The sequence below is a fragment of the Lutzomyia longipalpis genome, chromosome 3, assembly GCF_024334085.1.
Source record: "Lutzomyia longipalpis isolate SR_M1_2022 chromosome 3, ASM2433408v1".
Taxonomy (NCBI): domain Eukaryota; kingdom Metazoa; phylum Arthropoda; class Insecta; order Diptera; family Psychodidae; genus Lutzomyia; species Lutzomyia longipalpis.
Window position 1 is genome coordinate 25,524,599 of NC_074709.1, and position 26,234 is coordinate 25,550,832.

At 37.4% G+C, this 26,234-nt stretch overlaps 1 protein-coding gene across 1 annotated transcript in view; it reads right to left on the reverse strand.

The window, feature by feature from the left end:
* The window catches only part of LOC129793009 (protein snail-like), a 43,998-nt gene extending 28,500 nt beyond the window's left edge, over positions 1 to 15,498 (reverse strand). The window contains exon 1 of the mRNA XM_055832530.1: positions 13,853 to 15,498. Coding sequence (XP_055688505.1) covers positions 13,853 to 14,042 — 190 coding nt within the window. The 5' untranslated portion in view covers positions 14,043 to 15,498. The remainder of the gene's footprint in view (positions 1 to 13,852) is intronic.
* Positions 15,499 to 26,234: the final 10,736 nt, after the last annotated feature.

Sequence of the window (26,234 nt, forward strand, 5' to 3'; positions counted from 1 at the left end):
TCTCCCTCTCTATAAATTCCTGGAAAACCACACTGAGAGACAATGGAAACAATAGAGGGATGTTCATGAAAAGGTATCGCATTAAAATCACCTCCTGCCTTTCCACGCGGGGAAAAAAGCTCGAAGGGGTGGAAAAATTCTGGGATTTTCGAGGAACTTCACGTAGTAAATAAATCCCATAATCATGAAGATTTATACGAAACCATTTCACTCTCAAGTACCCAAAATCCTTTGAACTTGCTCTCAATAGAAGAAAGTGGACATACCTATTCTCAGCTTGAATAGATAAGCTTTTCCACCTACGACGGAGACAGGGATGGTGAGCAATGTGCCTTGTGGTCAAGGATGTAGACAAAGTGGGGTTGATGGAACTCTCAAAGGCACTCCATTGGAAGCATTGCAGTGCATGGATATGAACTTTGAATAATTTAGACGGAAGTTTACTACTAGAATATTGTCTTAAAAGTTTATTTTATTGCATTTTTCCTGCTCAGAAATGGAAATCTTCAATGGGGGATGTTTATAGAGAATAGTAGGGTCATTCATTTTTAATTGTGTAAGATTTCTTTGCGTATGGCGTAAAGGTTTCATATAATAACGATTGAATATTTGTTATTTAAGTAATTAAAAGGTATCATTTCCATTAGAAAAGAATCTCAAATATTATTTTCTTTTTAGAAATAAAATGTAAAATAGACTGAAAATATTTCTTTTTACGATTTTGCATTTTTACGTCTTGCACTTACTTTTTATTCTATGAGTTTAATGTGGTTATTGTTGTGAAAATTTGCAGCGAAATTTTCAATGTAAAATACATTTCAGTTAAAAAAAAATTATCTAAAAATATCACAGAATATTTAAATAAAAATTAACGCAAGAGTAACTGCGTAATGACGTAAATCGTAATAAAGTAAAGTTTTCTTTACAGAAGTTTGAAGATTGTAACAATTCTTTTACGTATGTACTGTACGTACATATTTTTTTAATTTAATTTTTTGAGTATTATACTCCACTTAATTAAGTAAATGAGAAAATATTGTAATTAAATCTTTCGTTGCAAAATAAATGCTTGCAGACCTGATGAAGGGGTTAAAGATCCTCGAAATGCCAGTAAAACTCCCAAAATTTTAAATTCATTTTTTTTGTAAATTCGCTGGAATATATAATTAAAAAATTAAATATATAATTATTTACATTTTAAACTCCTAAAATAATTTCAGTTTATATCAAAATATTTTTCACAGTGTAAAATGATCACATTGATCCCATTTTTATTCAATTCGAATGCTCTCCTATCCATAATTAAAATTATTCCTGTGAAAAATGGAAAGTTCTTCTGAGAAATCCTCTTGTTTGAAAAATTATTCGCCCCCAGCTTATGGAGTACTGGGGGTAGTTGTGCTCCCACCCCCCAAGCGGTACTCTCCCGTGACTTCCACCCCGAAAAAAGCCCCCCTCGGTGCATTGTATTGCATAATAAAAGTGTCCCGTAAAATTTTAACGCGACAACTCGAGTTGCTTTTGCCAGCCACTTTGCATGCAATGAATGGGGAGTTTGTTCCGAGTGGGAATTTTGCATGCGAGGTGCCAATAACGAGTGGGGGGCCCATCCCTGGCGGGTGTTCATTTTTAAAGTGTCGACACGGGTGAATTCCATTAAAGTGCAAAATAGTTCCTCCTGGCTCTTTTTGCCTCCCTCCCGCCCCTCCAAAAGTTCCATTCGACAGTCAAATATATTATTTTTGGTGGTGCATCCTGTGTGCGGGGGTGTGGGACTATTTGCGCGGAAGGCTCACACGAGGGGGGGGGGAAGGAAGGTGATGGGCATCCGTAGACGAATTTCATGTGCAAAAGGGCGCTGGAGGGGTGGGGAAGGTGGATGATTTACAGCATTTAAATGCATTCTAAGAGATTCAGGCAAAACACGATATAAATTGATGGGAAATTTATGCTCCAATTTGAAACATGCGAAAGTGGAAGAGATTTCTCTCGCACGAAAAGTTGTACTCGATGGGGAATTTCTTACACTTCTCACGCCCACGGAATCGCTCCCCCAAACCACCCTCCGCGTGTGGTACTCCAGCATATCCGTGGGCGGGTGGCGTGAAGCAGCCAGCAAGCAACAAAAAAAGGGCGCACATGAAAATGTTTGCGAGAGAACAACATATCAAAATTTATGCTATGAGCAACAATAAATTGCTCATGTGAACACCTAAAAACTTTAGACATTTCATTCTTTGGCGCTCTCATGAGACTCATTGGCGTTATATCCATGCTGTTGGGGGTGGGTGGAGAACTATTAAGGGGTTGGTGGTTGGGAAAAATTCCAAACAACCACCCCCTCGCTCTCTCCGTGGAAATAACAACTCATCTCTGCTGTATGAAAACTTTTTGGGGGTTTCCCGTGTTTTTTTTTTCTTCTGTTCTATATAGTTATTTTTCATTGGAAATCCACCCCACATACTTCCCTCCTCATAATACCCTCCATGCGTCCACCCACGCGCACACTATAAAGGGGGTACTTCACAAAGGCAATTGATTGACACTAAATAAATGGTGTATGAATAATAAATCCGTCAGTTTCCTTTCTATTTATAGAAACTTGATAATTTTCCAACTCAAACTCCCGGTGCGCTGTTTTAACGGAAAACGTGGGAAGGAACGCGCAAGGTGCCACTAAATGATTCATGATAAATTTTACATCGATTGCACCACTTTGGGTTGTTTTATTTTGCAAATTGGGGTAATGTTTGCAATAAAATGGGGGTTGTAAATCATTTATGAAATTTTCCGTGGGAAGAGATATATTGTTTTTTTTTCAATCCAAACGATTGAGGGGTTTATGCTAAAATGAATATTATAGAATTGAATTTTTTTCGTTACTTTTGAACGTTGAAAATAAAGGAGTTTATTCATTTTGTGGTGCACACATGGGGATATTTTGAAGATGTATAGCAAATAAAGAAAGGTTTTTGGTAAAGAATTTTAATATTTTTTAAATAAATAGAATGGAAACTGATGCTAAGGGTTTTTTTTTAAATTTGAGATCAGCTATGTAGCATTGAGGCATATGTTCTATGCATTTCAAATATAAAAATTAGAATGCAATAAAAACCGTTATTTTAATTTACTTTAGTCAATCGTGCTTGGAATGATCTCTGATCCTTTTCAAGGAAACAAAATATTATTAACCTAAATACTAATGCACAAGGAAGCCTGGAAGCATATGTTTTACACATTTTAAGGGAAATTTAGGTAAAATAGCGCTGTAAATTTTCTTTGGTTTAGTCAAACATTCTTTAACTGATCTTTACCAGTTTTATTAATAAAAAATAATTCAACAATTTTTAATTCAATAAAGCAATAAAGCACATGGAAGCCTTGGAGTATATGCTTTACACTTTTTCGCGGAGAAAATTAGAGTATAATTGAAATGTGGATTTAGTGTATTTTAGCTAATATATCTCTAAAATGTTCTTGTTTTAGTAGATAATAGATTGATAGAAACACAGAATTATCTGAATACTTCGGAGCATATGCTTTAAGTACTTTAAAAGAAGAATTAAAGTAGAATGTGGGCGTGGTCTGGATAAATCTTTTTAGAATTTCCGCAGCTAATTTTAATGAATAAAAAGGAAAGACTTTTAGGCATTTAAGGACCGTTTTGACCATGCAATTTTTTATTCCTTTTATGTGTCTCAGAGTGTCATTAGAGTATGAAAATGAATAAACTCTTTCTCTAGTTGTCAGACGACTAAAGAAAAAAAATCGGTAAAAACAGATCAAAAGCAATATAAAATTATTAATTAAAAATTAAAAAATTTAATTTTTTGTAAGCGAAAGATTCATATTATCATAAATCTGTATTTAATCAGCAATTATTAAAAGTATTGCATAAAGCTCATAATCAAGCTTTATAGCTTTTCCTGTAAAAAAAATCATCAACAAAAAATCCCCAAAGGAACGTAATTAAAACTTAATTAACTATTTATTTAATGAAACATATAGATACTCAATTAACACCACTTTCATGTGGATTTTGGATAATTTTCTCTCTGTACAACCTGCAAAAGTCAATAAATTTTATTGATTATTCTCTCTGTGTGTTTAATTTAGCACTTAATTTTGAACTTGAAGTTTTTAGTTTGAAAGTTTTTGAGCTTTTAATAACCCTTTTTCCGGGAAGCTTTTATGAAAGCTACGGAAAATCTTGAAATGATTCTTAGAATTCTTATGCTAGCTCTGCTTCACTTTTTCCAACATTACGGTAGGTATGTGGGTAGTAGAGGAAAATAAGTTTTTTGCTTATTGTGATTGCTGTTCATGTTTGAAAAGTTTCATGCAACTTCGTAGTGGGAAAAGCTTTTCCCAGCAGTGTGGCGGGTGGGTGGTTTGGTTAAGAAAATGAGCAAAAGGAGCAATACAATAAATAATAATTCCATTATGTATGGTGAAGAAGTTTACTCTGTGCAGGCGGGTGTTGTGGCGTGGGGGCACAAGAGGCTCATTTTTGGAGTAGCCACATGTTGGTTGTGTCGCATAATTAAGCAAGTGGTGCTCGTAACTCGCGCGCAAAAGGTGGAAATTGTACACACGAATATACTTTGGGTGGTAATAATACGTTTGGAAAAATTCATAAGTCCAACCAATTGCCATACCACAACATTGGTACACATAAACTTTTCCATCGCGCACATAAAAGTCTCTGTTGTGTGGGCACAACATTTCCCACACCCCAAATGAAATAATTTTCTCTCATAAGCTGGAGAATTTTTTCTCTTTTTCTCTGGGAGCCAAGTTGTGGTCACCATTGGGACGCGAAAGAGTCATTTTTTGGGCAGATGGAGAGGAATTCGCCATGGGTTGGAGGGTGGTGGTGTGTTGACGCGGAGGTGGAGGATTTAATTAAAAATGCAACCCTATGCGACTGCCGGGGGTTGATTTTTTTTGTTAGCTGCCCATCGACTCTGGCATATGAGATCAAAAGACACCCCCGGCGATTTGTGGCCATTGCTGGGGGATTCCTGGGTGATGGGATGCACGTATCACGTAGCAAAAAAAAGGCACGCAAGGCTTGTGGTCATTGGGAGATGAGTCCTTTGAACGAATGAGTCCTTCAGCGGCGGGAATTGAATACATCACAGAGTGAAAAACATGCGCGCGAAAAAAAAAAAACGCACATACGATGTTCCCAGGAGCAACAGTCCGGAAACTCCCGGATATGAAGAGCGCGCAATGGTGGGGTGCAAGAGAGGGTGTGGAATTTCATTGATGGAAAAGTTGCAACATACATTCCACTCGTCAGTAGCACCCTCATAAATTTATTCCTCTAATGAATCCCGACACATTGCAGCTCCCGGGCGTATGTACTGAAAAAAAGGGCTCACCCCATGGCGTGAAGCAGTTGTGCGAGATTTTCTGCACACAAGTCTACCAGAGAGAGAGAGAGAGTGCGGAGGGAAAAAAAAACGTAACATGAGGGGGATGAAATTGGAGGCAATTCCATCGAGATGGAGATATAGAGCCGTTGTTTGTAATTTGATTTATAGCCTGGGTGGGAAATCACCGAACGCCGCAGAGATAATTTCTAACGTTGGGACTTTTATGTGATATGCGATCCCCCAGAAATGTACCGAGGGTGGGCTCTGTGGTTGGCATGTGAATCAAATGTAGCGAAAGATAAGTGATTGGATTATTGTTTCTTACCACGTCCACATGCATTTGCACCATTTCATTCATTTCACTCGTAAGTGGGGGAGAATAATGTTCTTTTAATTTTGGGGAGAGGCGATGATGGCATCAGAGGGATGTTTCATGTGTACCATGTTCCAGGCAGAGAGATTACGACGATAATAAAGGGAGAAAAAAAACGAGCAAAGGATTTAAAAAATAGGGGTTTATTTATCTGATTTTACGGTGTCTCTTTTGATTTTATTTTTACATTTCATGAAACATTTTTGACGTTAAAAATGATTTTTAACGTTACAATTGACATTTTTAATTTTTAAAACGAAATTTTATTATGTTTCATTTGTTTCAAAATTGAAACATTGAATTTTCTTGAGTTTTAATGAATTTTTATTGCTTTTCCCAGCCCTTTTTGACCTGACGTTAAAAATTATTTTTAACGTTGTAATTGGCATTTTTATTTTTGAAACGAAATTTTATTATGTTTCAATTGTTTCAAATTTGAAATATTCAATTTTTTTGAACTTTTTTTGTTTTTCCAAGTTAAAAATGCGTTTTTTCTGTAAATTAAACTAAAGAAAACGTTCCCTGTTCGAAATGTTCTCTGGAAACATCAACAGAATAAATATCGTGATACAAAGATCGAATGTTTCAAAGTTTTCATGTTTCATGCGAGTGCAAAAGGGTTGAAATTTTTTTAAATTCATTAAAATTCAGCAAAAAGAATGCTTCACGTTTGGGTGAACGTGTGACCTAAAGAACGTGAAAGGTTTAACGAAGTCAAGCTTTTTCCCAGATTTTCTTCAAATTTTCTCAAACTATGTCATGTAAAAAACAAGAAAACAAATAAAACGTCTTCTTGTGCCAAATTAACCATCACTTGTCTTTCTTTTTCTTTTTCTACCAGCAACAATTTGCAAATAAAATGCAAACAAAACTTCTACAATTTATTAGTCCAACTGTCTTGATTTTTTTTACCCCAAGAAAATTATTTTTCTTCCCTCGCAAAATTATTCCTACAAGTGGGAGAAAAGACGGAGTTGATGTGTCCTCAATGGAAAAAAGAGAAAATATGTGACATGTGGGAGCCGAAAAAGAGGCCAAAAACATGACTTTTGAGCTTAAAATGTAGTACTTGTCTGCTTGAGGAGTGTCATGCCGAATTTTAATAAATTTCCCGAACAAATGGAGAATTTTAAAATTCACCCATGCGAATTATATAGCGACAGCACCATTTTGTTGGGTTGGATGTTATATCTCGGTGAGTGGAAAACTGGGAAACAATAAATAAAGTTGTCTTGTCTGATTTTCATTTTGTCTGTGTATTGCATGTGGACTATTTTCCAAACATCCCCCATCCCCTTGCCTTTGTAAAATGGGGATGGCATCCGGGCATACCCTCTCTCCCCCGCAAAACCCGGGGGGTGGTACGGTGTATGGAGAATTTGCAGTTATTGAATGGTTGGTGCATGTATGGCAAAAAGCTTCCGTGAAAGCTCTCCCACATATGAAATAGGTACATATAGTTGGTATAGAGTTGAAAATGCTTTTTGGTCGGAAAGATGGGGGTGGTGGGGGGGGGCAGAGGATGTTGTCTTTTTTTCACCCTCTTTTGCAGCAATTTAGCAAACACTGCGAGCCATCATACACCGCAATTCCCATGGTTGCTCTACATGCCACAGACTACCGCTCTGTTGGGGCTGTAAAGGGGGTAGTTTGAAGCCCAAAACCACCAACTATTCGAACTTTCTGGTTGTTTCTCCACGATTGGAAAAGATGGGCAGAAAAAAAGCTCCATGTGAGTGGGTTGATCAATTGGCGTTCATCATGAAAGTCACCCTTCAGTGCGAATGTGATACCAACACCGCAATTTTTCCACCCCCACCCTTTCGCGCTATTTTCGTAGATTTAAGCTTGCAACCAAAAAAAAATCTTATTAGTGGATTACTGACTGTCTTGTGCGTTGCTGGAAAAGCTGGAAAAGCTTTCAATTCAGCTGAATTGAGCGGGAGGAGGAGGGTGAGAAGAAGAGGTTTTTGTGCCACACAGCGATTGTTCTTTTTCAGCCCGCCCTTCACTCAATGGCACCGCTTGACGGTGGAGAGTGAGAAAATTACCAAATTGAACATATTTATGAGAGTGGAAATGTTTTGTTTCAATCTCAATTCCAAGTCATTTCGTGTAATAGTGAGCGGGAGAATTGCCTCATTCAAACGGATTGGTCGTTTGTCTAGATGAGATTGGAAAATCAATAATAAATATTGCAAAATGAAGTAGGAAAAATAGGAATTTTCATTTTACAAAATATCAATGAAAATAAATTATTTTGGAGGCCAAATAAAAATTAAAGGAGTTGTTCTGCGATAGAGGAAATTTTTACATGGACCGTGCATGAATTCCTTTATTATTTGAGTTTAGAAGATTTTTAGGGTGAATAGAACTATCGAGGGAAAAGAGATTCATTTTCATTTATTTAAAAAAAAGTGAATCAAATCGAAAAACTATTTTCCAGAGCTTTCAATCAACTCTGTGCCGCCACCCCATTTAGAGTGGGTTTGGTTGTTTTCACTCACCCGCATTCTGTTGCACGTTTCGCTGACTTGTTGGTTTTGCCAGCGATATATTTTCCAACCATCTCACCCCCCGTACCCCCGGGAAAAGCCTCCATGGCAGTTTTCGGAATGTACTCTGCGGATAATTTGCCCCAATCATTTTTCTCCGCGCCTCCATCCCCTTTGCAGTGGAAATGCACATGCGAAAGTTTCCCCATAAGCACATCCTTGGGAGGAAGCCACCACCCCTCCCGCCCATTTATTGTGATTTTGGCATGGAATTTGGCGCAGTGTCGGGAGCCAACCCTTGGGTGTTGTTGTGACATACATACCCCTTGATAATAATCGATTTGGGATTCATCCAATTTCTCACTGCGAACACGGCAACAATGTCCAACAGTTTGTGGGGTCGCCGAAAAGTTCATTTAAAAGTCACACCACTCGAGAGACACGCACACCCTCCTTGGCTTCTTCCGGTATGAGATAATGCCAAGTTATTTTCTTCTATACTACACCCTCCGCAAGGCATACTCCCCACCCCCGACATAATCCACCATCCCCCCCAAGAGAGGGTAGAATTTGTTACATTTTTATGGAAATTGGAAGTATTCTGCGGGATTTTAGTGCTGAAAATGCCTAAATTCAGCCTCACATACATTTTCCGTTCTGTGTGTGAGAGTTTTATGACCTTTACCCCACCCTGGAGTGGGGGTTGATCTCCCCCCCCCATCTCTCTCCCTCATCCAATGACTCTGTCAAAAATCGCCTAATTTCGATCCCGTAAAACCTTCAATAATAAATAAGTGCGACAGTACACCCCCATTGAGATTGATTGAAGTGTTTTCCATCAACCCCTTTCTCCCACATGGAAATTTACCGCTCCTGCTGCCACCCAACCCTCTGTGGAAAATCAATGGAATTTAATTCCAGGGAAACTCATTCTCAATTCAGGTCATATTTTGTCTATATATTGAAATTAAATCCAAATTGAATTTGCCATAATAATTGAAAATTTACAGGAAATCAAAAGACTTCCGGGAGAGATAATTTATTTATCATATTATTTAGGGGGAAATTTATGGTAATTCTCGGTGATTGTGTGGAAAAGCATACAGTTTCAATTGTTTTAGTGTTGAGATAGTTGAGCTAGTTGAGTAATTAAACGTAAAATTCTGTGTGGAAAATTTAATTTAATAAAAGAAAACTCCTAAAATATTCTTTAGGCTAAATTACGTACAAAGTGTGAGGGTGGGAGGGGGATGATTAGAGGAAAAGAATAAGCAAAAAAAAACAGCAGAAGGAGTGGAGGAAAAACATGATTTAGAAGCACACCAGAGCAGCATTTTCCCGCATATATTTCTTATATATAACGAATTAATTTGAGGTATTTCCCTAGAAATTCTCTGTGTCTGTGTAATTTGAACAAATGATAATTTTCATATTTATGTTAATCGAAATAATAAAAAACATACTTTTCCCTGCACATTGCGTGCTTCACGCCAGCCCGAAAAGAAACCAATTTCCATGTTTCCTTCTTCTCTCTGTGTGTGCCTCATGGACTCTCACGCGCTTGAGGTGCCTTACCGAAGTTTTTTTTGGGAGGGGTGAGTTTCCTCAGAGAGAGGGTAGCTGGGGGGGGGGGGGGTGTACGATTGAATAAAAGGGCACCTGTTTAATGAATCTTTTGCGTTGAGATAATCTCAATGGTGCGCGCACTACATCGGAAGAGAAATCCAAAGTGAAACAATATATTAATAGACCCCACCATTGTGCTTTCCTTTTGTTCTCCTTATGCCCTTTGCACGTGGGGGTGAGGGAGTCATTAGTCCTCCACCCTGTTGAGGTACACCACAAGAATTTATAGGTTGTATTGTATATCAATGTCGATTTGTGCGTGCAAAGGCATTTTGCTCACCCATTGCAATAATCTTCGCAACAAAATCTCTTTTCTTTCCTTGATTCACCAACCACAAGCACTTCTTTCTGGGTCAGAAAACAGAACAAACCAGAAGGAAAAGCAGAGCTTTCCACTAGATGGAAATTTATGTGCAATCCACTAGTTAATTCACGAAGTTGGGGGTGAGGAAAATCCTCCCAATTCTCCCCATTCCAGAAAAACTATAAATTGCAGTAACATTTTAATGTGATAAATACTGAATATTGTGCACAAAAATTAAATTAATTTGCTCATTTATTGTATTCTTGTTTATTGGCAATTAAGCCAAAGCATTTAATTTATCAATCAATATAGCACTCCAGCTAATACAACCCCCCGAGGGTGTATTTGGATTTTGCAAACATTCCCTAAATTATTATTACTATTGCAAATATTTGATAAATAGTTTGTGTGAGGTACTTTAATCATTCCCCCATGCACGTAAAATTCTACATAATAAAATGTAAGCTTTTCAGAGGATTTATTTTTGCAAAAATATCGCATTTATAGCTTGAAACAAAAATATTTAAATTTAATTTCAATGGATTTAATTGCATTTTATTTATTAGAGATATTTTCCAAAAAAAAAACGACAGCTATAGTTTTTTTTTTATTTAGTTTTGAATGAAAAAGTATTCAAATTAATGTCTGTCAAATAAAATAAATAACGATAAAGCTTCCGTAAGTGTGCAGTTTACCAGTAAATTCATTCGGAATAGTTTGAAAGGAAATTTTAACAAAATTTTAGGTTTAATTTTTATAATTTTGCACGGGTGGTCAGGAAAATAGGGCATGATTTTAACCGCGAATAACTTTTGATTGGATTGAGATATCTGAAAAGCTCTGCCACCAAAAGACGCGTAAACTCAAAAAGTTTTATTTGCTTTCTATTTTAAGTCGATATCTTAAAAATTGTGGCATGTTCAAGTCTTTTGATTTTCTCAAAACCCTCAAAATGATCCAAAGATCAATAAAGAATTGAATATTGGACTAAACTTGAATTAAAAAGGCCTTTCCCGGCTTTATGCGACCAAATATTCAAGCGTTCTAAGAATATTTTTGAGTAAAAGTAGATATTATCATATCATGGGCAATTTAGCGTTTATTGGAGATGAAAAGCAGTATATTTATCATAGAGAAAACGCTTCTTTTCACGTTTTTCGCTCTAGCGGATACAATTTTTAAGACATCGACTAGAAATAAAAAGCAAATAAAACTTTTTGAGTTCATGCATTTTTAGGTGGCAGAAGTTTTCAGATATCTCAACCCAAGCAACAGTTATTCGCGGTTCAAATCTTGCTCTAATTTCCTGGCTACCCTATATCCTTTCAATAATTTCTTCCTTTTTGAAAAAAAAATCGTAAATATTCCTCTGAGAATTCCTTTAAATCTAGGAAATAATTTAATTCGCAAATGTCCCTATGTCTTGAATGTCCCATATCTACTACACATTCATCATTAATTAATTGCGTTCCGTTTATGAAACCTTAGAAACAACCCCATACTCTCCTGCATTCCATCATATTCCACATTTTACCTACATTGTGAGCCCACGTGCGGCCACCCGTTGTGGGGGGCGGGAAATGAGTAATTGAATCTCAAATGTGTGTAATGTGTGGGGGGGATTGAGTTCGCCACTCAGCTGGGGGTGGTCGTGGCAGGAAAACGCAATAATTTTTCTGTTTCACCAACTCAGCGGGTGTCGTAAGATTTGTCGATTCTCCGCAGTGACACTGCGGGGGTATATGGGGGAATCATAAAAGAGAAACAAAAACCTTCCGCCCCCACCCAAATGGGGGGTGATATGCGGTTAGGGATATGTGCGTGTTAATAAGTGCCATTAATTTTGGGGAGACACTCTTTTTTTTAAACACGTATATTCTATTTCGAACATATTCAATTACACATAAATCGCTCGCGACCACATTTATGTGTCAGTGGGGAAATTTATTGTATAACCCACCATTTTGGGGGGAGCAGAGGGTGGGTGGAAAAATTCAAGGGAAAATTCGGCGAGGGGTGAATGACTCACGGAGTAAGGTGAGGTAATTAGTTATTTTGGAGTACTCTGGTGCTAAGGTTGTATTTTCATTAACAATCACGACACAAACAACTAAACATGTTTTAGGATTTGGGGATATATTTTTTAAGGGTGGGTGGGTTGAGGGGGTTGGACAAGAGGGTGGTGCCATGAAATTACTTGATAAATTGGTAGTTAGGTAAAAGCTTGTCTATTTGAACATTAAATGCGGCAAAATTTAACTTGTTCTGCTATTGATAAAATTCCATTTATTATTTTTCGGATAGGGGATACTGGGGTTAATCCAGTTTTGAATTACATAAATTCCATACAGAACATAATGATGAGTGAAAGGTAATTTTAACCCCTCAACCTTTATCAAATAAGCTAAATTGCTTCGTATAAGAGTAAATTGCATAACTTCCACACTTGAATAAAATTCCACAACATGCATTGATGAAAGCTCTAAATCAAGAGCTTTGCGGCAAATCAGTTAAGCTTACGGGTTTTGGTGTATAGTAATATAGCAGGGAAAATATTTAATTAAAAACTTGGAATGAATAAACTAACGTGGATACTTTACTTTTATTTTAAAGTTATTAAATAAGATATTTAATTAGAGGTAAGTACTTGTTTAGGAATTTTAATTACAAGGTAAAGCTATATTGTTTTTTTTTATAAATATTTAATGGAAGGGATATATGGGTAAGAATAAAGAGATTTTTGGATTTCTTTTTCGACTTTGGCTCCATTTATTTCTCAAAAGATTTCCATTTCATTCATAAAAGTCAGAAAAATAGTGAGAACAGAATGTGAGAATGTGTTTATATAGGCAAATATGCGTAATTAGAGTGTTGTTCGACCGAAGTATATAGTAAAGGTAGAAAATAATAATAATAATATTAATTTTTGCAAATATTTTTATTAATTATTCATTTTAAAGAGCAAAAAATTATTTTAAAATTTTTTTAAACGGTTTACGTATTTACGTAACATAGAACTTTCGTGAGTAGTTAAATTTGTATATATTGCGTAAAGGTAAATAAAATGCTATTGACCTACATTTTCCTAGGATTTTTTCAAAATTTTCGAGAAGCCTGACTTCAAATCTTATAGAAATGAGAGCTCTTAAACAAAAATTTGAAAATTCATTTAAGAAACTCTATTTTTTTTTTAAAGTTTAAGACTTTTCATCATTTTTATGAATTTAAAGTCAACAAAAAAATTACCAGAATGTGCTAAATAAACTGATCTTACAAGCCTATAAGACGCAGACCTATAAGACTGAAGTCTGTTAAACGTAGCACTGTAAGACGTAGCCATGTAAAACCCAAGCTTGTAAAACACAGTTCTGTAATGTTTCATGTTTTCTTAAATCTTGAAACATGATTTTCTTATTGTTTCAAAACGTAAACGTACCGAAAAAATAAGAACCAATTTAACAGAGACGGATTCATATTATATACATATGTATATAGCTCAATTTTGGTTTTTATGACTCATTTTCCAATAAAAAAAATCCTTAAAGGACAAGAAGAGTTCTTTAAAAGTTTCCCCTTCGCTTTTCCAACCCATTTTTTTGGCCCACACCAACCCAGTTCTGCTAGTGCTTGGGGCCAAGTCAAATGTCATTGATTAATTGCATTTTAAGCTCACCTCCTCTGCTGTCTGGTGATCCGTAGAGTGGTGCCACAGAACCCTCGGTGGGGCTTACTGGTTCCGCTGCGTCGTCTTTTTGGGGCAATTTAACCCCCATTGCTGGCGAATGTTGCCTAAAACGACCGTCGTTCGTCTTTGCGGGCGACATTTGGCCCTGATGCTTCTTCACCATGTAGCAACGTGGCATTATTTCTCTTCGTCACTAAAGCATAAAAGCGCGCTTTTTAACACACACACACGTACACTTTTTTTTTGCAAAAATAAAAGCCTAAAATGTAGATTTTTCCTCTTTTCTCCTTCTTTTCTTTCTTTCTTTGCCGAGTAAACTCACAGGAGGGTTATTGCTTTCGTTGTCTTCAAATTGTTGCGCCGTGGGCCGCGTTTTGTTGATGGTGGTTTGGTCTCCCTTATAATGCTCCGGCGGCTAACTTCCGGGAGAGGGGGTGCTTTTGAAAATTACTTCAATGGACGCCCGTTGGGGGCTTCTGTTTTTTGAATTTATTTTTCCTTCGTCTTGTTGGGTTTGAGAGAGCGAGAGTGAGAGAGCGCGTAGTGCGAAGCCACAAGTGCGGACGCTATGTAAGGAGGTTGGTTTGAAGTAAAAAGAGGCGACAGAACCCAACAGCAACAAGTAGCGCTCGTCACTGCGTCGAGGGGTTGACTGGCGGATGAGGGATTGTGTGTAAGGGCTGAAAGTCGATGGCGGCCAAAATCCACAGGTAAATGCAACAGAAGATAAACAAGTGGGTTGAGTTGCGGCGCCACTGACGCTCAACAGGCGTCCCGCCGACTGTCTCGTCCTCAGGCGGCGCGTCCACTACACACGCGCCAAAAATACGATGCGCAGTGTGCCACCGCGGCGGCAACCCTCGGAGACTCCGTTAGCCGTGTGGTGTGGGGTGGTGCTCGAGGCCAAGCTAAATGCTCTCACTCACCGTTTTGGGGGCCGCGGGGGTGGTGTGTGGCAACACTGCCGAACAGGTTAAGTATTGATCCTGGGAGCACTTAATCACACCACTATGCTGACGACATTTTCCCACCAACAACGTTCAGTTAGCAATGAAGCTATTGCAAGTGAATTGCTTTCTGCCGTGGGGCTTAGGCTGCACACCAAGATGGCGCTTCCTGGGACAGCAAAACACCCCCTTTGCCCATGCTCAATGACCCCCTTGGCAATTTTCCGTGTACACACTTCCGGAAATTCCCAACACACTACTTTTCGTTGCACCCTCTCTGCTCTGCACCTCTTCCGTGTTTAAGATCTCTGCCACTCAGGAAACCTGGCACCCCCTTTTTTGCCGTTTTTGCTCTGTGCACAGACGAAGCAACGTACGGGAAGGAAAAACTACCCTCAAGTACCGACTGCAACGTTCACGTCGCGCTCTTCCGGGTTTTTGCAACCACCCAAATTTCCCACAAATTGCGTGCTTCACCAAAACACCCACACACACCCCCCAAAAAAGACGGAAATCACCTCACGGGCTTGCAACTTCACACCGCAATCACCTTGTCCACACCGGGGCTGTGGAAGGAGCACCAAAGGAACAATTCTCGGGCACTCAGCTGTCCAGTAAATAAGGATAAAGTCACAAAATGTGCGTCAGATTTGACGTACCACTCCCTTCTACTGGCGACGCGGATTTTCGCTCATGGCGGTTTTAGGGGATGCTCACCCCGGCGCATGTGCACCACCCGCCCCATTTGTCGGCGGTGCAGCGTTCGGTGCCGAAGGGGTCGTCAAGTGCTGCTGCAAACGGCAATTGCAGCCGAGGCTTATTTTTTTTGCTTTTTTCATTTTATTAACCAAACGGAAGGTATTTTCTTTTAAGAATTTATTGTAGACTACATATAAATATGGGGTGAATTCCATCCCCTATGTCGTAGTCTTTTCATATTACGTGCAACAGCAAGGCCACTTCCCAACAACCAGAGTTGTTGTGGTGATGAGATTGTGAGGGTTTTGTAGAGCTTTAGATATTTAAAATAAATATTAATTTTAAATTATTTGAGAATTTTAATTATTTAAGCATAAATATATGGTTTAATCGGAAAATTATGGTTTAAGTTACACAGTAATCAGAATGGTAGTTGTCTTTGGTGAAAATTGGACTTTTCAGCATTGATATCAGCGAGAAAAATAACGAAAGATTGGAAAAATCAAAGAAAAATTAAGTTCAAATTTGTAATTTAATAATTGGTGAGAAGAGAATCTGACTAAGAATCTTGGTTAAAAGTCTGATTCCTGAAAGAATCCTAAAATGTGAAAATCAGGACTTTCTACGCCCACAAGAAATATTTTTAAAAAGAATTTTCACGATTTTCTTATCAATCTAAATTTTTGAAAGAATTAAAAAAAATGTTTTTTTAAAAGAATATATTTTTTCTTGCAAAATTCTTAAGGAATTTCTAGAATAAAACGGAAAAGCCTATTAATTTTTTTATTTGTTTTTGGAATGATATTTTTCTGTTTTAGGTTTTTTTCTCTTAATCAAGAATATTTTTTTTAGAAATAATACAAACTAAAAGATAATAAAACTAGAAAAAAATCAATTTTAATTTTTTTTATTTAATAATCACTCTTATTTTGAGTTTGAAAAAAAAGGATTTTTATAGTAGTCTAGACACAGACTTACCATAAAATTAGTAGATATACTAATTTGAAAAAGGGTTCAGATTTTTTCCCTTTATTTTGAGCCGTTGATTCGGAATGATTTTCTTACATTTTATTTAGGTATTTTTTAATCTAAAAAAACTTTAAACAATCGAATATTTTATAGCACAAAATTTGTCTCGGCTATGAAATCTATAAAAACATAATTTTCTACACCTTTCTAACTTATTCAATTATTCTACTGTAAGAAACCCTCAAATTTTAATTTGCGAATTCTTCAAGAAAAAGGAAGGATGTTTTATAGCACTCCTATATTACGCCCTTGAAATTAAAGCAAAAGGAGCACTCAGAAAAAGTGCAGAAAATGAAACTAATTTTGAAGAACAAATCTCTGTACAAATTATCCACCCGGAAAAATTACTATATGTATAAAATTTTACATGTGGCTATCTTCATAAAAGCGTCTTGTGGGTGGGTACACGCTGTGCTCTTTCAATCCCTCTCAGCCAAATCACACCCACCATAAATTTTTCCCACTCACGAGCACTTTTCTTTCGAGTACCGAAACAATGGGGTTTTTGTATGCGAATGGGGGATACAACACTGTAATTACTTCTTATCAAAGTGCAACAAAGTTGGGGAGCTATAAAATAATTTATATTTGACTCATTGCCAACAGAGTGGAGAAAAGTGAAAATTGTGGGTGTTTCGCATCTGGCTTTTGCATCGATCACGTTGCACACAATTTTGTGGCCATTGCGACGAGTTGAAAATTCTCTTGGGGGGCTTTCTTATAAGACTTTTTTTTTCTTTTTTTTTTAAATCGCATTCCCCGTGTTGCCGTGCGCATACCCCTCGGCAAAATTAAGCACACTTTGTCCCTTATCTTAAGTACACTTTCGTATTATGGCAAAGTTTAATATTTCAGCTTGGGGAGATAAGACAAATCTCTTATACGTCAATTTGAGGCATTTCTCCCTGTGCTCCTTCCTGCAGCAAAAATCCTTGGGTAGGACACCCTGGGAAGTGGATTATGGATGTGGCAGGCGTTCTGAATTATGATTCACTTCCACCACCCACTCCCACTCGTTTACCACACCCCTCCCCCCGCTGCCACCAGAAGAGAAATCCCAGCATTTGGGGCGGAAGTGGGGTGCTCTAAGTGAAGGGAAAACTACCCCCTCGCGCCGAAAGGAACGGATAAGTCCTCGTGAGGACGCTCTGGAGATGTAACAGGTGTTGGCATCAAATGAGTTTTCCATCCAATACACGAAACTTTTCCCACACCCTCTCGTACTTGCCTCTTCCACCCTTCCCCACAGTACAACCCCCGCTCAAGAAAACTCTCATAGGATGCTGAAGAAATGGCTCCAAGGAGCTTTTCCACCCCCGAAAAGCTTCTCCATAAGCGAATAAAATATTTATTTGAGTATTTTTCCCGCACACACACACTCCTCAGCCACCCTCACACACTGTTATTTACCATTTTGAGAAACTCTCGATGATTTTTACCTGCGTTGGAGAAAATTAATATCCCAAACTTTGTGATTATTCTTTTTTTTTACCCCCGGCTTGGAGGGAGCAACAGGAAAATATTTTTCTGCAGAGATGGGGCATAAAAAGATTGGAAATGGCTAAATCATAAAAAAAGTTTTCTTATTGGGGGTTGTTTGGCATTTTATTTGATTAGAAGGGGTTGTAAATAGCATTTAATGAGGGTAGTGTTTGTGACTTTCTTCTCTAAATTGAGAATTTATATATTTTTTTCTATGTGAGAGAATGATAAATAAATAAAATATATTGAAAAATCAGGGTGTAGTTAGAAATCAATTCAAGAGAGTATTAAATTAAAGAATACTGAAGAAATTAATTAGGACGACGCAAAAAAGGATTTAAAAACGAAAAAGCTGAAAAAATTTAAAATTTGAAAATTTACGATATTAATTAATTCAAATTCTTGTTAACTTCCAATTAAATGGAGACGCCTGGTATTTACCAGGATTTTGTGCTACCTGGCGCCTCCATTGTTATTTCCTTATCGTATTTTTCATGAAATAGAGACACTTTGTTAATTTTTATAACAATTTTCTAATAATTGAGAAGCAAAATCTAAAATTTATAAGATTAACCAGGCGTCTCCACTGTTGTAATGAAATTTATTTATTGCTAAGTGGAGACGCCTGGTTACTAAGCATCTGCAATGTAATATTATATTTTGTCTTATTTAACTTCTTTATACTGTCTGCTTTCAATTTTATTTTACTTTCAAAACATATCAAGATAATGAATGGATGGGTTTAAAATGAAAGCAAAAAAAAAACCAGGCGTCTCCATTGCTATCTCTACACCTTATTTTTCATGAAATAATTAATTTTTAAAGTACAAATGTTCAATAAAACGCAAAAAATGTGCAAAATATTACAAAATATAGTTCATTTTGCTGCAGAAGAAACCCTCTTGGATGAAATAAATCCCCTCAAAGTCCTTGCGGGAGAAGTCCTCTTCTGCTGTGGTTTTCAGCATTTTCTCCCCTTATGGCAAAAATCCTTGGGAGATTGAGGGGAGATCTTGTGCGACTTAAATTTCAATTCACAAATGGCTGCAATTGTCCTCAATTACCATCTCCTCTAGTTGAGTATAAGTGTGTGCTATACTGAAAGTTCGGCGTTAATTTGATTTCTCTCCATGGCCCTTTTTGTCCTTTTTTTCCATGCCCCTCACACCCTCTTTGGTCTTCGCCATGCTGGTGTTTTTTTTTATTCTTGTGTGCGCCTTTCTTGCAAATGTCAGCATTACGATAAGCAGCGTCAGCCAAAATGAAATCGGCCAGTTTTGTGCCCACACCATCCCCCAAATTTATTGGCAAGTTTCCTTGAAATTTCAAACACACACACCAGCCCTCAGGGGTGCAGGGGGTGGGGTGGGGCAGGAGGGAAAAAAAGTGCGATGTGGAGGAGGTGAAGGGAAAATCGTCCGACACAATCAAGAAAAGAGCGAAAATGTGTGGAGATTTTGGTTAATGATATCGATTTCGACGGCCCGTATTTTGTGAGCGCCATACCCGTCCGTCCTTCTTGCCGAAAATTTATGTAACGTATTGATTTGGCTCCGATCCAAACGACCCCCCAGCCCACAGCATATATAGTATAAAGTTTCTTATACCATTTTAGGAAACATACGAAAATTAAAGTATGTTCTCCACCGACCCACTTCATGTACGAAACACTCACTCAGCAAAATCCATTACTCAATTAAAAGTTGAAATCACAGGAATTTCCACCCCGTGTACAGCGCTGATTTGCCCAACTCCCCCGCACACGGAATTATTGAGGTAAACTCATGGTGAATTCACGAGATTTTGCTTGTAATTGCGATGGGTGGAGGGCGCTGAAAAAAAACCGAATTACGTTGTAATGAAAATTTGATTAATAGACTCACTGTGTGCATTTGTGTTCTATTTAAAAAATTACACCCATGTAAATTATTAACAAAAGCATTAAACTTTCAGGGGTACTGCACGATAGCACTATTGCAATGGTGCTATTTGCAGTTGGACGACATTTCGATTTTTTTCTCACATTTTCTCCATAAAGCTTTGATTTTAATGCAAGCGTGGTCAGAGGCTTCTGAAGCTTCACGATGAACAATTAAAAGCAGAATAGTTATTTTTCATCCTAAAGCTTTAGTTTTTTTTGTACGAAATGCATATGCTTCATGTTTATGATTTTATGCTTCATTATGGACGTTGTGTTGTTTAGAAATGATTCTGAAAATTACATATTCAAAGATTTCTCTTTGAATATTTATTAATTTGGCTAATTATTTTATGTATGCTTCATGTGCGTATGCTGCATGATCTTCATAAATAGTTTAACATGTTCTGAAACCAATAAAATTTTATTTTTTTTAGTAATTACATGTAAAGCTTTATGGTGATAAAATCAGATTAAAAAAGTTAAAGCAAAATAGTTTTGTAAATAATTTATTAATCGAGTATAAGCTTATGCTTCATTCTTACAATTTCATGAATGAGTCCGAAGAAAAATAACCTAAATGCTTGGAATGCAAAGGAATTGTTCAGAAAACTAACTCATTTTTGTATAAACTTTATAAAATAAAAAAAATCTTTTTAAGAGAGTTGGGATAGTTCTTTTCAGAGCCCTCAATATAGTGTTTTGTCAATTTTTGGGTAATTTATTCTACTATTTATTTTACCTTTGTCTTTCCATGTACGATTCATTCGTTAAGCGTCTTTCCCATACATATGCTGCATACTTTTAAGCTTCCAGTGCATATGCTTCATCTATTAATTTTTCCCAATAATTAACTTATTTAATTGTTAAACTTTCTCGTTAAATTTTACCTTCAACATCCAACAAGTTGAACAAAGCAGCGCGTATTGTGATCTCTCAATCGTTGCGAAATAATTCAATAAAGTCGCACATGACATTGTCAAGGGATTGAGGATTAAAAGAGCGCTGCAGCAAAATTACTCCTCAATCGACGATCAATTCAAAGGAAGATATTCAATTATCGTGTGGGGGTGGGTGGATTGAAAATTCCACGGATGAGCTCATCTCCACTCCACCCGCCCCTATTTTGGCGACAACATCAAAGGCGGAAAAATGAATGATTGAGGGTTGGGATGTTAAAGTGTCTCACCGTTACTTTCTCGGGAAAGTTCATGTCACGTCAACCCACATTGAGTCTTTCGGGAAGGTAATTGACTTTGCCTCGCGACTCTGCCATCTTCAATTACTTGCTAATCCACACGGGAGGCTCCTGTGGGAATAAATTTTGTCAGGGTTGTCCCATCAAAGTTTATTATTACTCCAAGGCGGGATTTTTATTTATTTTTTCTTCCTCAGAGGTGAAGAAAAAATAATAATCTCGACGCCCTTTTGCGATAGCAGCAAATGAGACACGTGCATGAGACCACGTGAAATGAAATCCACCAACAACGTGGAAAATACACAATCAATGGAATAATTTGACGGAGGCGCTGATGCAAAAGTTTTCGATGAGGACATTGTATTAAAAATGAATGGCAAAGGGGTGCCGGAATTACCTGTAGTTACCCTATTTTCAATTAGTCACCGAAGCACATGCATGTTTGAGTTAATTACTGAATTCTTTAGTAACTGGTTATGTGCCATCAGGCTGTGAGACACATTCATCAATTTCCTGTCACAATAATCAACCCTTGCATCCCCATTCCACCCATCCCATATAGGCAGCCGCCTGACCACAATCTCCACCCCCACTGGGGCACACATCAATCGCCACAGTGAATCATGTGCGGAGTATCGATTTTCGGGGTCGGGCGTATACTACACACAAGAGCATTGGATGTGCCGTTTTGGTGCTGCGGCAGAGCGATGGGGGTGGCGGAAGACGATAGACGGGGGAGCCTCGTGTGTACATTCTGGCAACCACCCCCTGAGCCACCCCCATATACGCTGAAGCCACCATTTAATTCATTTATCGAGCCAATTTCTCTGCGATCGCACCCAATCCTTTACCAACCGCCCCCATTTTCTCAGACCACCCCACGCTACACTACTAAAAATCGAGAGATTCTTATCAAATTAAAATTCTTTTTTTTTATTATATTAATTTTATTTAAACGTGATCTCTTTTATGAAAATTGTGGTATTTTGGGTAAATTCATAATTTTTTATAGAAGTACAAACCTTAAACGTTTTTTTTTTAAATTAAAATGAAATTAGTAACGAATTAGGATAGTTCTTTCTGGAGTCCACTATATAGTTCTTTGATAGGTTTTTGATAGATTTAGGGAAATTACCTGGCGTCTCCATCTAAAAATAAATATTAAAAAATAAAATTTTAAGATTGCAATGTTTTATGTGAAGCATATGCTTCTTTTATTTTTATTTTTTCTACATAAAATAAATCCCCGTTTAATCCATCTAAATATAAGTATTAGTTTAATTTAAAATTTAAATTTTGGGATTATGTACAAAGTTTTGTGTGAAGCATATGCTTTTATTTTTTTTACATAAAATAAATCCTTATTAAAAAAAACTTTGAACTTCCTTCAGCAACTAAAAATATTAAATAGTTTTTGTTTTAAGCTATTCCTCAAAAAAAGCTTTAAAAACAACTTTACAGTTTAAAAAAGCTAAACATTTCGTCTTCTCGTTTCTAACAGTGTAGCTTTACTTGTGATAAATGGTAGTTTGGGTAAAATTTTGCGTGAAAAATTCATTGGAAAAATGAGCGGTGTGGAAACTAAAGCTGCTTCGGGATGGGTAAACATTGAAAGCTCTTTCCGCTTGTGCTAGATAAATTGACAAAAGCACATTTCTCCCAAATAAAAAAAATTGAAAAAGAAAAGAAAAGAAATTCACAAGAAGATGTCTTTTGGGAGAGAAAAATTCAACAACCGCACTGAGGATTTTAGGGAATTAAATTGGACGTCTTTTTACGGGGACGATAAAATTTTATTGTCGTCGTAAAAGAATGGAGAGACAATAGAGAGATTTTTGGCGACACATTTAAATCCTCGACGCTTCTTATGCGGACCAGTCTTTTGTGTTTACTTTCATTAATTGATTGGTGTGACTTTGCAACACTGATAGTGTTTTTCTTTTAGATGGACCATCCCCTCAAAGTGAGCTCTCGATGTCAGGGGGGGTGGGTTGTCTTTTTTCTGCTGAAGATTTGGGGGTGGGTGGGTGAAGTTATTTTGTCTTAAATTCATGCAAAATCGTGGCACTTTAATGGGGGAGGACATATGAGAAATGTGGGTCGTTGGGGCTCTGTGAGGGATTCCACCCTTTGCATGTTCTCCAAATGGGTGGTTTTCTGGATGGGTGTGGAGGTGTATAATGTGATTCCCCCAGTGCCAGGGATGTGAGAGAGTGAGAGAGAAATATTAACTCAATGGATTCTCATCGATAAAGCTATGCGCGCGGAGATTTGCAGGACGTAAAGGTACCACACTTCCGCCCTTTCCGCGACTCTCCAAATCACTCAAACCCTCCCCTCAGTATATGTGTGTGAATTTTAAACGAATCACCCGTGGGTGACATACAGCACACTGAGGGGGAGAGGGGCTGGGGTACGGGGGCGCCTGGCGTTGGATTTATTGGCCAGGTGTTACGTAATTGATTTATACAGGTGCGATTTAGAGCAGACGATCTCCAACACCCCCACGGGCGAGGGTTGCCACGGAAAGCGGATAAGGGATGAATATGCGAAAGTCTCTTGCATAACAAGTCATGCATGCGACACATGCACTACCGCTCTCGGGCGCGACAGAATTCACTACATAATCTAACAAAATATTTCCCCAACCCCTAAAGCTGGGGGCTGCTAAGGGGTGCGGGGTGAATTTCAACCGTGCAGCAACATATGGGCCATTTTCCCATGAAATTCCTTCATCGTTTTCTCATTTCAAACTGACATTATGTTTAAAGGAAGAAGAGTATGTACAATATACATATAACGCTGCTCTATATATTATAAATTTAATACATATTTAGGGGATGAAAGGAGTTTTTTCATTTCTCTATGGGTTTAATCTCTCAGTCGAGGAAATGAATGAATAATAAATAAAAACAAATCAAGGATAATTTCCATTTTCCGTTGAGATATTCTGGAAGAAGTTGCTCAAAAATGTGAACAATGACGTCACCAATGAATTTTTCATCTTCTATTGTATGAAACAAAATAAATTGTCGGGGAAATTCATTAACGAAATATTAGAAAGAACACTTCATGAATTAAAATGAAAAATTTAAGAGTCAAAAAATCACAATAGTGACGTCATTGTTTACATTTTTGGGCAAAATTTCAGCCTATTCCAATAGATCCTAGTTGAAAATTAAAAAATCTCTTGGATCATTTCTTAATCTTTTAAGAAATCTATTTCTCAAATGATGGGTTTTCCCATACAAAAACGTATGTACTCCTTGCATTTGATATATTTTTTATACAATCTAAAATTCATCTTATCATTGTTCTAAAGTTAATTAATTAATTGCAAAATTCCCAACGTTATTGAATTAGACAGAAATGTCACTTCTTCGCTTTTAAAGAAATTTTACTCAAGAATTTTCTAGAGTTATTTATTGCATTTGGCAAAGAAAATCCATTAAAACCTTCCAAATTCTCGAATAGAAAAAATGCAAAAAAAAAATTAATTGCTTGAAAGTCATAACAAAATAAAAGTCAATCATAACGCGTCCAGTTATAAGAGTTGGTGTCCCACAACGTGCAAAAGTTTCTTTATGCGTTTTAATACTATTTGTGAGCAGTATTAGTAGGCAAAGTTGACTTTTTTTTTGTAAATTCGGCAATTTGATGCATTAAAATGGTCATATCTCTGGTTCTATAAGACCCAAAGAAATTTATTGACTAGTTTTGGAAAGGTATTAATACAGGCTATATATTGACATAAATTTCAATAATTTTCAAGGTCACCCCCAGAATACAAAATGGCGGATTTTTGTTTCACCAAAAGAGTTTTTCGCATTTTTCGTCCTGAAGGAATGGTTCTAGAGGTTTCTGATGTTCTAGAAAGTTGTAGAGAATCACAAAACCTTTAATTTGATACCAAGTTGAACAAAATCGGTCAAGCAGTGCTGGAGATATGGCTCTTAGAACTTTTCAAATTCAAGAATTTTTCAAATGGCTATATCTTCTAAACGGCGACATAGATTTTCTTCATTTTTGGACTGGTGCAAGATTATTAGTCCTACTACAACATATCAAAATTTAAAAGATTTGCCTAATGGGGATTCGGAGATATTGCCCCTTAAAGTTAGGCAATTTTTGTTTTTGATTTTAGCGCCTCTTGCGGATGTTATTGGAACTTGGAGTGTTCTAGAAAGTTGTAGGGCTTCTTGAAACCTTTCAATTGATACCAAGATGGTCAAAATCGGTCAAGCCGTTCTTGAATTATATCGAAAAAACACTTTTTGCTTTAGGCCGCCATATTTGCTAAACCGCTTGACCGATTTTCAAGTATGAATTATCGATGAAAACGTCTCACTGAGCTCTACAACTTACTAAAATTCCAAACCTCTAGCTATAAGGGAAGTGGTTGACGGTATTTCAAAATGGCGGACGGCGGCCATCTTGGATTTTGAAAATGCGAAAAAATGAAATTTTACACCCACATTTCTATAGAAAACTTCAAACCCGAAGTCTCTATCTGTTACCGTTCTCGAGCTATAAGGCAAAGTTTAGAGTCCCGGACGGCAGGCCGGCAGGCCGGCAGGCCGGAAGGCAGGCCGGCAGGCCGGCCGGATCAAAAATTTTCCACCACCATTTTCGTAATGTGGGATGTCTAAAACGTGCTCATACCAAGTTTGAGCCCGATCTGAGGTGGTCGGTTTTTCCGACGATTACAATACTTGGTGTTGGCCACGAAGTGGAACACCAACTAAATGTCACAATATAAATTAATTTTCCCACTGCAACGATATCTTTGAAAATGTTACGGGGGAGAGATGTCAGTGTCACATTTCAAAAAACCACCCCTATTCCATATTATCGGTTGAAAATTGGCAGGAAAAATGTTGGGTGAGGGTTGGAGTGAAAAAAAATCTGTGGTAAAGGTGAATTTTCATTTTGTGCGACAACACTCGAAGCAATTTTCCACTGCAGAGTCACAATGCTGTGCGAAGGGAAATGAATCTCACACGATGCTGGCACGATGGGATTCTTGAGAGCTCCTGCTTCTTGGGTGGAATGCCAATCAAGTTAAGGACCTCCGTGGGTGGACGATGTGTAAGAACA